This window comes from Bos mutus, chromosome 19 (genome assembly GCF_027580195.1).
Source record: "Bos mutus isolate GX-2022 chromosome 19, NWIPB_WYAK_1.1, whole genome shotgun sequence".
In the NCBI taxonomy this organism is placed as follows: Eukaryota; Metazoa; Chordata; class Mammalia; order Artiodactyla; family Bovidae; genus Bos; species Bos mutus.
Window position 1 is genome coordinate 7,967,830 of NC_091635.1, and position 13,457 is coordinate 7,981,286.

At 50.3% G+C, this 13,457-nt stretch overlaps 1 protein-coding gene across 1 annotated transcript in view; it reads right to left on the bottom strand.

Annotated features, from left to right (window-relative positions):
• Positions 1–12,640, bottom strand: part of UBE2O (ubiquitin conjugating enzyme E2 O) — a 49,161-nt gene extending 36,521 nt beyond the window's left edge. Inside the window, 2 exon segments of the mRNA XM_005908021.3 lie at positions 12,140–12,460; positions 12,463–12,640. Coding sequence (XP_005908083.2) covers positions 12,140–12,460; positions 12,463–12,549 — 408 coding nt within the window. The 5' untranslated portion in view covers positions 12,550–12,640.
• Positions 12,641–13,457: the final 817 nt, after the last annotated feature.

Genomic DNA, 13,457 nt, shown 5'->3' on the forward strand with positions numbered 1-13,457 from the left:
TAGCCGGGTGCTCCTGCCTCAGTCACAAAAGGCTTCAGCATCGTGCTGGCAAACAGGCGTTCTAAGATGAAGTGTAAGTGGAGACCACTTGGGGGGAGGACAGTGTAGTAAAGTCAATCAAGTCTTAAAAATGTATTCCTACCCCTTGACCTGTAATTTCATTCAGGGATTTAACCTAAGAAACTTACAGAAGTAGACAAAGATAGAGAAAAAGTATAAGATGTCAGTCCCATCATTTAAAACTGAAAACCTGGCAACAATTTAGCTGGTTGAAAGAGACGGATCAGAGAAACAGGTTCATCCATCGGATGGAATTACAGACATTAAGAATCATGTTATCAAAAATTTTTTGTGAAATGAAAATGTTACCAAAAAGAAACATATCTGCCTCTGAACACCCAACTTGGGAGACTATGAAGGCCCCAAGGTATGGGTGACAATTCTAATAGAGAGAATGCAGAAAAAGCAGGGGGAACTGCATCTGAATGTAGTTTATGGGATGAGCGATCAACAGAGGAGAGGACCCTGAAGGGCTGAACAAGCCCCTGTGAGGCGCCCACAGCGCACCAGCGTGACCGTGGGTTCCGCAGAAGGTTCGGAACTGAGACCCCAAGGCTGAAGCAAGGTAAAAGTGGCCAAAGTTTCTGTCACTGGTGGTGTTTCTAAAATACAATCTGGGGACTGTCTTGATGGCTCAGTGGATAGGAATCCGGCCTGCCGATGCTGGGGACACGGGTTTGGTCTCTGATGCAGGAAGATCCCACATGCTGTGAGGCAACGAAGCCCGTGAGCCACAAGTACCGAGTCCACGCATCTAGAGCCCCGCGCTCTGCAGCAAGAAGCCCCGCAGAGCCACTAGCGAGTAGCCCCCCTTGCTGCAACTGGAGAAAAGCCCACGTACAGCGAAAAGACCCAGGGCGGCGAAAAATAAAATAACTAAATAAATTTTAAAAATTCACTTCATAGAATACAACCTGGGAGTAAGTCTTTAGGTTCGAGCCCAAGAGAATCAGTGCACATCAAACGAAGCAGGTGGGGTAGCCCGCCCAGCAACAAACGTGACAGGGCTTCCACGCAGATGATACTGCCTGTCGTGGGAACGGTGTGTTCCAGAACACTAACCAGCAAAGAGAAGACGGTTCTCTGGGTTTAAAGCCTCCACTGTTCGGTGGAAATACACAAGTACTGCAAACTTGGAACTCCCCTGGACACGTGCAAACGGTCCATTTACACGGTCCATTTTAAGTTTGTTAAGTGGTGTGGGGGCAGGATTAAGCACGGTATGTACTTTTGTAAACAAATATTGATACGCTGATAATAGACTAGAATAACCATCCACTGCAGTGATAAGCAGTAGTTATACCTGAGTGGTGGAATTATAGGTGACTTTTTTTAAACCAATTTTTCTATGTTCTTGCAACTGTGTACTAAGTGTGTATAAGTAACTCAAAATAACTTGAGCAATCAGAAAAAAGCAAAAAACAAACTACCATCTAGGACAAATAAGAGAATAATCCCACCGATTTTCTTCAGGGATGATCACAGAGACTGACAAGAGGCCACTGAGCCTGCATCTTCCCCGCACACCTGACCTGGATGCTGCACTCCCACGCCCTTGCATTCACCTGTCCACCCCCTGCTGCCCTCTGCTCTCCTCCGGCGCCCTCCACGATTCGTGTGGCTCCCAACTGTCTCTTTCTAGAGAGCTTGACCCCTTCTCTCCAGCATCAAAAGCTGTTGAGCAAAATTCTTCAGTACAATGACTCTTAGGGCAAAGGATGGAGTGTGGATTAGATAAAGAGCAAGAGCAATTAGAACGGTTTTTCCAACATTCAAAAGGCAATTATGCTAAGTGCACTGTGGAGTCGTAGATTTGGATCCTGGAACAAAAGGAGGACATGAGTGGAAAACCAATCCAAACACAAGTGTGTGTTTCAGTTAATGGTGTGGAACCAGGACTAAGTTCTTGCTTTTGACAAATGTACCATATTACATAAGATGTCAACCTTGGGGGAAGCTGGGAGAAGGGTATACCGTGGTCCTTACAACTTTCCTATAAACCTCAAGAGAGTTTATACTGCAGACATGAAATAGGACAATGATAAGAATAAAAGAAAGATGGGGGACAGGCTGAATACGCTTTTCCACGGCGGGTATCTCTCTTCATGTGGCTGCTTCCAGGCACCCACGACACAGCACAACCAAGACTGAATGTCCTCACCCTCTGTCCCTGGTGCTGTTACGGGAGGGGCATCACCTGCTTGAGCCCTTGGGAAACCCAGGTCTCTGCCACTTTAGGGAAAGAGAAAGATGACACGTTCAAAGCAACCATGATGCTGCCTGGCACAGAGCCAGTGAGCCATGGATACGGGCTGGGCACAAGACGGCAATTTCAGCCCTTTTCCTCCTAGACTGGTTGCATTCTATTCATAACAACTGTCATGTATTTTCACCCTTAAAAGAAATTAAATCCAACGACACGTCTTGGAGACAGCTGCATATAAATACCGGTCAGTAGGCAAAAGGGAGTATGTCTGTGCTTAGTCACTCAGTTGGGTCTGACTCTTTGAGACCCAGGGACTGCAGCCCGCCAGGCTCTTCTGTCCATGTGATTCTCCAGGCAAGAATACTGGAGTGGGTTACCATTCCCTTCTCCAGGGGATCTTCTCGAATGCAGGGATCAAACCCAGGTCTCCTGAGTTGGCTGGCAGATTCTTTACCGTCTGAGGTACCAGGGAAGCCCAGGCAAAAGGGTAAAGGGGAAGAAAACAGGTTTTTCTGCTACTAGGACCCTTAAGCACTGCCTGCTTATCGAGGGCAACTCAATGTCCCTTCCCTCCTGTGGCCCATCTTTGGCCAATCTCTGGCATTAACACTGTTACTAGAAGACTAAGCAGAGGGGAGACAAGAACCCTAAATCAGATCTATGTGTATATATATACACACACTTACAACTTGGGGTGCGGGGTAGATTAAAAACCTGAATCTACAACAACAGGGTTTTAAGCACCTATATATGTCAGTCCAACTCAAAGGGTAGTTAGTTCCAACCAGCAGACTCTGCATCACAGGGAGGACATTCCCCTCCAGGTCCTCGGGCCCGCCCACCCCAGTCTGACTGTGTCAGAAGAACCTGCGTTAACAGCAGCCAGCAGATTCCACGCCATTGGGTTTCGCAGGTGTGACTGGGGATCATTTACCATGCTCTCCCCGCTCCCCCTAGCCCCACAGGTAAACAGGGTGGTTAGATCCATTTTTAATTGAAGGAGTTACTCCTCCATGTGAGTCATTCGGAACGTAAGCTTTCACAGAAAGCCCTGTTTCTCAAGAAGCACCCCACGGAGAGAACACAGGGTGTGAGACGCAGGGAACAGCACAGGTGACCTGGGGTTCAAATGAAGGGGCAGAGAGTAGGTGAGGAGCCCCGAAGACACGCAAAGGCAGGGCCGGAGGCTGGGGGTGGGGCGCTCGCCCGGGAGCTCAGCCTACCTGCTGGGCTGAAAAGGGGTCCGGAGGCCAGGAGGCAGTCCGGGCTGGGGCAGTCAGAGCCGGAACCAGTGCAGGAGCGAGGACATGCAGGGCAAGCAAGGGGCGTTTCCAACAAAGATCTGAAGACAGACGAGTCGGGGCCTGGCACCAAAGGCACAGGCAACAAAAGCAAACAAAACAGACAGTTCGGGCTTCAGGAAAATGAAAACAGTTTTATGCATCAAAAGACTGCCAAGAGAGTAAAGTGCAACACCCACGAAGGAGAAAATACCTGCAATCAGGTATCTGACAAAGGATTAACATCCAGAACAGACAGTGGTGGTTTAGTCGCTAAGTCGTGTCCGACTCTTTGCGACACCGTGGACTGTAGCCCACCAGGCTCCCTCTGTCCATGGGATTTCCCAGGCAAGAATACTGGAGTGGGTTGCCACTTCCTTCTCCAGGGGATCTTCCTGACCCAGGGATCGAACCCAGGTCTCCCAAATTGCAGGCAGATTCTTCACTGACTGAGCTACCAGGGAATATAGAGAGAACTCCTAAATATAGAGAGAACTCCTAAAACTCAATAACAATAGAGAACAATTCAAGTCAAAGACGGGCAGATGATCTGAATAAATGTTTCTTCAAAGAAGACACACAAGTGATCAATAAGCACATGAAAAGATGCCCAACACCGCTAATCTAATCGTTAGGGAAATGCAAATCATAACTACAATGAGGTATCATCTCACACTCAGCACGATGGCTACTATCAAAAAATAAATAAATAAGAATTACAAATGTAGGGTGTGGAGAAATTGGAACCCTTGTGCCCTGTTGGTGGGAATGTAAAATGGTATCGCTGCAATGGAAAAACAGTTCGGCAGCTCCTCAAGAAAGTAAAAATAGAATTACCATATGATCCAGCAATCCCACTTCTGGGTGTATACCCAAAAGAACTGAAAAACAGGATCTCAAAGAGATATCTGTACACCCATTTTCCTAGCAGCATTATTTATAACAGGGAAAAAGGGTCAGAATGGGAGCCCAAAAAGGAGAATTTTAAGTGATCCTAAACGTTCTGATGTTTAGAAGATGTACACTTGAGTACTTGGAGGTGAGCGTCATGTCTGCTCCTGACTCACCAGGGGCTCTGGAGGAGCGTATTTACATACTCTTACAGACACAGATAAAGCAAACTTGGCACGAGGACGAGGTTAACTACTGACTCATGCTGGCTGGTAATTAGTAATCACTGGCCTAGTCGTTCAACTTCTCTCTGTTTAAAACTGTCTCATAATAAAAAGTTGGGAAAAGAAATGTTTACAATTCCACAGACTTGCAGGTGGAGAGGGCAGTTAACACTCGCAAAGTTGGAGGTTCTAGATGACAGGATGGAGCCATCAAGGAAGCAGCTGGGAATGTGCGAGTAAGGACGAACATGCAGGTACCAGCAGCCTTTCCCTGGTGGCTCAGTCTGCATTGTGGGAGACCTGGGTTCGATCCCTGGTTCGGGAAGATCCACTAGAGGAGGGCATGGCAACCCACTCCAGTATTCTTGCCTGGAGAATCCCCATGGACAGAGGAGCCTGGTGGGCTGCAGTCCAAGGGGCACCAGAGTCGAACACGACAAGCAACTAAGCACCGCACACAGCACAGCAGGCTGAAGAAAAGCCCAGAGGAGAGGGGAATCTTCAAAATTTCCTAAGAGGAAAGAAGGTAAGAGAGAGAAAAATTCACTACAGCCAGAAGAGTTGTAACTCAATGGAATAGAGTTTCCATTAAGAGGGTGATTGATGGACCATACTGACAAGGCTGGAGGGTCAACAGGGCAGGGACTGAGAAAAAGCTCTAAGTACCATGACCAGGAATTCCCTAGGCCTTTGTGACCTTCGGAAGAGCTGTTCACACCCTTCAGTGGGAGGCCAGAAGGAGAAAGGCTTTGGGGTGCTCCGGGCACGGGGAAATGGAGGCAAACAGCCCTTCTCACCCGGGGGTGGTGGGTGCCCCCAAAGCACGCTGGGGGAGGGTGAGATGCTTTTTCTCCCTTGTCCTGAAGATGACATCATCAGCCTTCAGGGCCCTCAAACTCCCTCAAGTAATTAAACAGTCAGAGCTGCTTTCAGCCCGGAGTATGTCAGGTCCTGATGCTCCTGGAAGCCACACACGAGACACAGATGTGTGTGTCTGTCTTCCTTCCCACCTGCAGTTAGGGGGCCAGTAAGTATAGTCCCGTGGACACGTCTGTCAAGGCAGCTCCTCCAGCCCTCATCACAGCAGCATCTCCCACAAAAAAGGATTAAAATTAAAGCTAGAAGGAAGAACCTCATCAGAACTGCTGAGTGTGAAGGACCAGCTCTCACTTGCAGGATGCAAATGAAGAACGCTCTTCAGACTGCAGGAAATCTCTCCAGGAGCTGAGGGTTTTCATTTTATTGTTGAATAGGATTGACTGCAGTTTGTTTTTTTTTTTTTTAAAGCACTACTCAGTATCTTGAATTTTTTTAATTGCTCAGATTGTCATAGTCAGAATGAATTTTTACCAGATATAGCTATGCCATCAACTTAAACCATAAGTGATCCAGTGTCTAGTTCCTTTCATCTTGCTGCAGAAAATAAGATGTTTCAGTCTTTCAAAATATGCAAACACACCAAAAACCCCTCAACGAGTCAACTGGATTTAAAGGACACGCATCCCAGGACTTACTGCCCCAGGACTTACTGCCGAGCTGAACCCCTCTGAACAGCAGGGGTTTGCCTCAATGTTTAAATCGTAAGACCTTTTTCACAATCCTGCTTCAGAAGAACACAGCGGACCTGCAGACCCAATGGACCAAGAGATCCATTCAGTCAGCCTGGGTCGAAGGACACGAAACCCTCAACCGCAGGGTGTAGCCGAAGAGCAAAACACGGGCAAATAACCTTGGAGTGGATACATTCAGAGGGCCATCCACTAACGTGATTCAGTTCTATTCTGAACTACAAAAAATTCCAGTAAGCGTTTTGCTCTTCGCTGTTGGCAACCACACGTGTCAGGTGGCTCCTAATAGAGCCCCCTGAGGCTGGCAGAAATGTCAGCGAGAGAAGCAATTCTGAACGTGTGTTCCAGCTCAGTCAGAGTTGCCACTGTGGGCTCAGGAGCATGAAAACCTCGTCCTTCTCAGGGCTTGGCATCCAGCCGCCGGGCCGCTGGAACCTCAGGGAGGAGCTACGGTTAAAAACACCAAACTGCTGGTCAATGTGAGTGACAGCATCGTGTAAAGCGAAAAGCACTCTGGAAACGTCCTGCTCGCCATTTCTCCCGCTTGAGCATCTTCCCACTCCGATCTGGGCAGCAAACTCCGAAAAGCTTCTTTCAATCAGAACAGGAACACAGATTGCGTCTTCCAAGGGTTAAGGCTCTTTAAAAGAGAACCCGCTCATCACCGAAATCACCGTAAATTCAACTCGGAGGGGACCACAGGGTCAGCTGCACTGGTCATGGGTCCAGTGTTGTAGTGATGGCAATGCACATCGCACACTGCACCCGCATCCCTTTTGTAAAGCGAGGGCCCCATGGATGTTCCACTGGAGTCCATGAGGCCCGTGGGTAAAGTTATAAAAAAGAAAAAGTTCCTCTTGATAGAACAGGAAAATGACAAACAGAAAGGCAGGACTGCCGGGGACATGGGGTGGGGAAAGCACCAGAGGACCTCAGTGTCCTAAAGCAAAAACAGGTGGGGAGTGGAGGCAGCCTGATGGGGAGGGGCTGGGCCCGGGAGAGGGGACTGAAGGAGCCCACCTGAACCCAGCTCGGGACTCAGCATTCCCAGCGGGAGGGTGACGATGGCAGCAAGACTGGGCAGGAGGTCAAGACTGGGCAGGAGGTCACGCTGGATTTCCTGACATCACCCTCGTCTAAGACAACACAGGAAGGCCGGTTACCTGCAGGCAGGGAATCAGACTTGCACAGGTTTCTTTCACTCAACATCTAGAGGTATTCACAGGTTCTCTAGAAATAAAGTGTCTTCTGACAGTTGTTTGGATAATGACCAAGGGGCTAGGGAATGAATGACAAAAGTAGGCTGGAAGCAGCCTGCAGTGTAAACAGGGTGTTTCCCCCACACTTCTTCTGCTCTTGTCCAAGACGGCCTCCCTTGTGGCCACTGGTCCACCTTCCACCCATCCCAACACCCTGCCCTTTCTCCTCGCCTGTGGTTCCCTCCCAGTCCACTGGGACATCCAAGTGTGAAAAGACTGGATAATTAATGCCAACCACAGGGCTAGTGACTCATGTTTGATGGGGGTACTCAATTCTAGTTAACGACCTATGAAACCTCAGGTGACGGCAAACTATATTTACTTCCACTTTATTTGGGTTCCTCCACTATTATCAGTGTGACTGGATAAGTTACACAACTACTCTGTTCCTCGGGTTCCTTCTCTAAAACAGTAATAATAGTACCTAATTCCCAAGGGTGTTGTACACATAAGTGAGCCAAACGCATAAAGCACTTACCGAGTGTCCAGCACATAGTAACACAGTAAGAAGAAGAACAAGCATTATGTAATCTTTAAATACAAAAGCAATACTCTGCCATCCTTGTAATTCACAATCTCATTTTCTGTCTTTTGGGAATTTCAAAAGATGCCCCTAGATTCTGAAAGATAAACATACCTACATACACACATTCATTCCGTCCCCTCCTGGAGGCTGGTAGACTTTGCCAGGTGTTACTTTAAATGTCCATTACTGTTTTCTTATAAAGTAACAGAAGTGAAGATCATGAGTATTTATAGACGAGGCTTAAAGAAGAAGTCAAAGGTATAATCCACCAGGTCATAAGCTGCAGCATCATCAAACAGGAATGCCTACATCACCGAAACAGAGCGCACCTTCTGGCTTCCCTGTGGAGGAGCACCACCTGCGACACATGGATGCGCCCTCCTGAAGGGGCGCGGCTGGCCCGGTCTGATGGACATCAGGACAGTGTCTGCCAACAGCCAAGAGGCTGCTCTGGGCACCACCCAGCTAAGCTGCTGGTTATTCCACCTGTGCAGGCTCAGTTCAGTGGCTAGAAAGACAGACCTCGTATTTTATTGCAGACAGAGAAAAGGAGGCAGTGACGAGGCCAAGGTCATTCAGAGCAGGTGACAGCCAGCAAGAGCACCCAAGGTTTTTACTTCCAATCACAGGACGCAAACACATGTCCCTCATTGGGTGAAAGTGCCCTTGAGTTGGGCAGAGGGCCAGACAGAGAAGCCAGGAAGACACTGAGGCCTACAAGTTAGAAACCAGAAGCCAAGGGACAAAGATTAAAATCAAAGAATAGTGGTGAGATGCCACCGCGCTGTGATCCTACCTGAATAGAATGCAATCAGATGCGCTCAGCCCTGCACCCTGGTTAACCTTACGTAAATTCTTCCTATTACATCACTGAGAACAATTGCTTTTAATGGGCCCAGCACTGGACCAGCGAGGCAAGCAAACCTCACACGCTATGATGCTACACCTAAATAGCTTTCCCCGTGGAAATGCTGGCCTGAGTAGGAGCCAAAAATAAACCCAAAAGCCAATTCCAGAGGGACCTGTCACCAGGAATGCCACACACACACACAAAAACACACACCACCTCACAAAAGGAGGGTGATCGTGAGAGACAGACCGTGAAAACTGTGGCAACTGAGAGCAAGAGACAACGCACGAGAGACGGGAAAGCAAACGAGTGTAAACACGAAGGCCCTAAAGCTGCTCAAACAGCAGCTGGCGCTCTTCCTTACAGGGGCTGCCTGTCCAACCACGACAGGTGGAGATCAGGACGACCCACCATGTTTAGCCAACGCTCAAGAAGGGCAAGAGGCTGTCAGCACTCGGCTTCATTCCAAAAATCTACTCAAAGGATGACCACTGATGGGAAGGCCGAAGTCTCCACACAGGAGACCCATGGCCGAACGGGACAAGCCTCAAGTGGATAAATCAGCTATCACACTGAAGGGGTCAGGAGCTCAAGGAAAGGAAGGAGCACAGACTGGGTGCCTCTTTTTTAGTCCTAAAGAGGCCTATAACTTTCGCTGCTTGAAGCCTCAGGAGTTAGACCATAAATCCTGCAGTTTCCAGAAGAACGACTTATTTTTCTGTTGATAACTTTCACGGTAGTGGCCAGGAGGGGATAGGACTTGCTGACTGTCCTCTTCATCTCTCTTTCTCAATTTGCTCATTAAAAACTTAAAAGAAATTAAGAAACTAAGAGTACTCACAGTCTGCCATATTAACATGAAAACTACAAAAAACACTCCACAGCCTACCAAACAATTCACATTAAAAGGACACTATTTATAAAATGGCAATAGGTGGCAGCTTTAAAAAGAAAAGTTTCCCAAGACTGGCACTGCTTTATCCTATCAATAACTGGGTTCTCAAGTCTCATAACCAGATTAGTGATGGAGGAGGAATCACTCTCGGTCTAATGGTCTTTACAGCACACTGTCCCTTCAATGGGTATATAAGGAGTGGGAAGTGAGAGGGAAAGTCTTCCTAAACCATAATGTCACACGGTCCCAGGCCCCACCCCACCACCCCAGTGGGTGCTCAGGAACAAAACCTCAGGAGCAGAACTGGTCAGGGTCATCTGTGCCTGTGGTTTGCGGTAACAGAGAGCTACCTACCAGGTATAAACTCCCTTCTTTCCCGCCAATAAAACCATTCTCAAGTCCTGACGGAAGCACTAGCTCCTGCCATCTACTCATGGGCACTACGTATCACCCCATCCCAGGATCCCTATGTCCCTGAGGTTTTGCCAAGCTCAGAAGCGGCAGAAACTACAATGGCAAAGAAAACATCACCGCTGGAGCCACGATGGACTTCACCGAATTCAAAGCAAGTCACAAGAGGGCAGCTTCAAAATATATCCAACCTGGGGCCTTAAACTTATTTTCTATTTAATTCCAAAATAGATTATTTTAAGTCAAACTTCATAGAATTACACATTGTGTGAGGAGACAGACTGAGCATAACTGTAAACAAAGTTAACCACCAAAGTCGAGACGAACAGGAACAACAACTGAGAAACACTGCAGCTCCCAGCAGCGAGCCGGGCCTGCCTCCCTGAGTCCCCGGGCAGCAGGCCCTGGCAGAGGCCAGCGAGCTCCATCCCAGAAGTCACAAACCTCTAGAGGAGATGGTTAGAAAAAACGTTTTTTAAGAACCAGTGGAAAGATGCCGGCAACCCTTCACCAGTGACACAACCTTCGCTAGTGTAACAACACACAAATGCAGTGCATAGGGCAAAAACTCCTGTCTTCCCAACAATACTGGCAGTAATTTTTAACCAGCATTCTGCAGCAAAAGGTCATCTATTCCACATACTTTTGCGTGAACTTATCATTTTCTCTCCGACTCAGAGAAGCTACCGCCTGATCTGTATTTTTCTGAGGGGAAGCCAGGGGTCCTGTGCAGGGATTTCTGTGCCCATGGATGCGCATGTACTGGCTAGGAAAAAGACTCTGCTGGTATCAGTGGTGACTTCTGCCACTAGGAAATGGATCACAGGCTCTTCCGGAGAGTGGGGACTTCTTCCCAGCCAGACCAGTCATCACAGAATCCTGTGCAGGTCGCCTTCGTCTCCCAGATTAACTTCTAAAGTGCCCTCCCCTGAAATCAGACCACTCAACACCCCGGGCAGCTAAAACAGTCCAGGCCTGATTCTCGCCAAGAAATGTTTTCTTGAAGGAGAGGAGGAGGAGGAGATGAAATAGGGGTGAAAGATACAAGAGGCGTGTGTGTCTGTGAATTACTGATAGGAGTTCACACTGGGGGAAAACAAGATATGAAAAGCCACCAAACCAACCCTGGTTCACGGTTTAAGTTTTATGATGATGAACGGGGGAGTCTGCTATTTGCTTAATGGCCTCAGGTAAGACAAATCCTTCAGGTTTCCAAATGGGTGGCTCCTCTCCATCCAGGGTTCTATAGAATTTTTTTTTTTCCCCAAGGAGTCCATCTGTACTTAAGAGAGTCATCAATTCCAGTCAGTAGCTGCCACATCCCTCCCTGCACCCTCAGGGCTATTAATATCAGGGTTCCGATTGTTAATGATTTTACTCAAAGTTCCCTGCAGCAGTTAAAACCAGGCAACAAGCTAAAACACAAAGGGGCTGCTTTTCTTCACCCATAATAACGCATTCTGCAATCCAGTGAACTTCCTGGGGTTTCATGTCTGCCGAGATTTTCACCTCTATCTTTTGTTTTGGAATGCCCATAAGCCCTCCCTGCACGGACCGGCACGGCCTTCCTTTCTGGATGCATAATGCAGTAGGTAGCTGCTCTGGGGGTCAGCAGAACGCCGCTCTGGTGTAAAGCCGAGAGCGTGCCTGCCCCAGGAGTTCCCCCACCGGACTGGGTTCACATACAGGATCTTGAGGCCGACACCGCAGCAGCCTGGCACGGGCTTGCCAGTTCGCCAGTCTTTAGCGTGGGAGAAGCCCGGGGCCCGGTGGCCCAAGGCTGGTGCAATGACTTTGCACCGGAGCGTCCCCGCCGCGGAGGCTTGTCCTCCCATCTCGGCCCCACTGCAGTGTGGCACCACTACCGGGCAGCGCCCTGCACGCCTCCCCTCTCGGCCCAGGGCTCGAGCGGCCGACTCGGTCCCCCGCCGGCCCCCCGGCCCGGCCCCCGCCCGCCGGCCCGCCGCACCTTGGTCTCCTTCACGTGCTGCTTGACGCCCTCCGGGTACCACTGGACGCGCACGTAGCCGCGGCGCAGCGGGCTGGCCCGGCCCTCCTCGTGGCCCGCGCCCCCAGCCTCCGAGCAGCCCGAGCTCCCACGGCCCTCCTCTTCGCCCTCCGAGTCCGAGTCCTCGCCGTGGATGAGGCGCACCAGCCCGAAGTGCACCGAGCCGCGGTAACGGCCCGACACCAGGTCGTGGGAGAAGAGCAACCGCTGCGAGCCGGCTTCGGGGCCAGAGTCCGAGGATGGCCCGGAGCCCGAGTCCGCCGCGGACGCCGGCGCCGGGACCGAGGCGGGGCTGCGTCCGGGCTCGGGGGCACGTCCGGGACCTGGGCGGGAGCCGGGGCTGCGGGCGCTGACGCTGCGGGATCCGCCATAACTGCGCTGCGCGAGTCTCGGGCGGCGGCGGTGGCGGCGGTGGCGGTGGCGGCGGCGGCGGCAGCAGCGGCGGCGAAAAAGGCACGGGGAGGCGGGGCCTGCCGGCGCCGAGGGGCGGGGCCACGGCGCGCTGACGTGGCTGCGTGCCGCCGTCGTCAGGGAACCGAGATGCGGTTGCTAGGGGCTACTGCCTGGTCGCTAGGGGACGCTGGAGATTCTGCCGCTGGCGAGGGGCGGGGTGGGGAGGGATGGACTGCATGAGGGCGGGGCGGGGCCAGAGGGAGTGAAAGGACGGAGAGAGGAGGCAGGGGTGGGGACCCGGGGGCGGGAAGTGGAGTGCTCACCGAGAAAGAGGGGAGGGGTCGAGATAGGACGGAGGACGGTCCGGAGACCGTCCACAACACTTAATGAGCTCCCTGGACGTCTCCAGTCTAGTTCTAGGCACTGGGAGGGATACAGAAGGAACAAGATACAGCCTCTGTCCTCTAGGTGTTTACAATCTAGTTGGAAAGACGAAACACACACATTAAATAGCTTAAAGGCAACTCCAAGGCAGCTTGTAAGCAAGGCTAAATATAGAGTGTATCTACAGTGTACTGCATTAGGGAATTCCTTGCAAAGCCTGGAAGGTCATGACCCCTTAGGGACTGGTCAAGAAGTTGGTGAAGGAGTCCCAGAGAAAGATTGGAAACGTAAGCAAGTGTTAGTGGCCCCTATGGTTTGGCTTTAAACTCTTGCCTGGAAAATCCCATGGATGGAGGAGCCTGGTGGGCTGCAGTCCATGGGGTCGCTAGGAGTCGGATACGACTGAGCGACTTCACTTTCACTTTTCACTTTCATGCATTGGAGAAGGAAATGGCAACCCACTCCAGTGTTCTTGCCTGGAGAATCCCAGAGACGGCGGAGC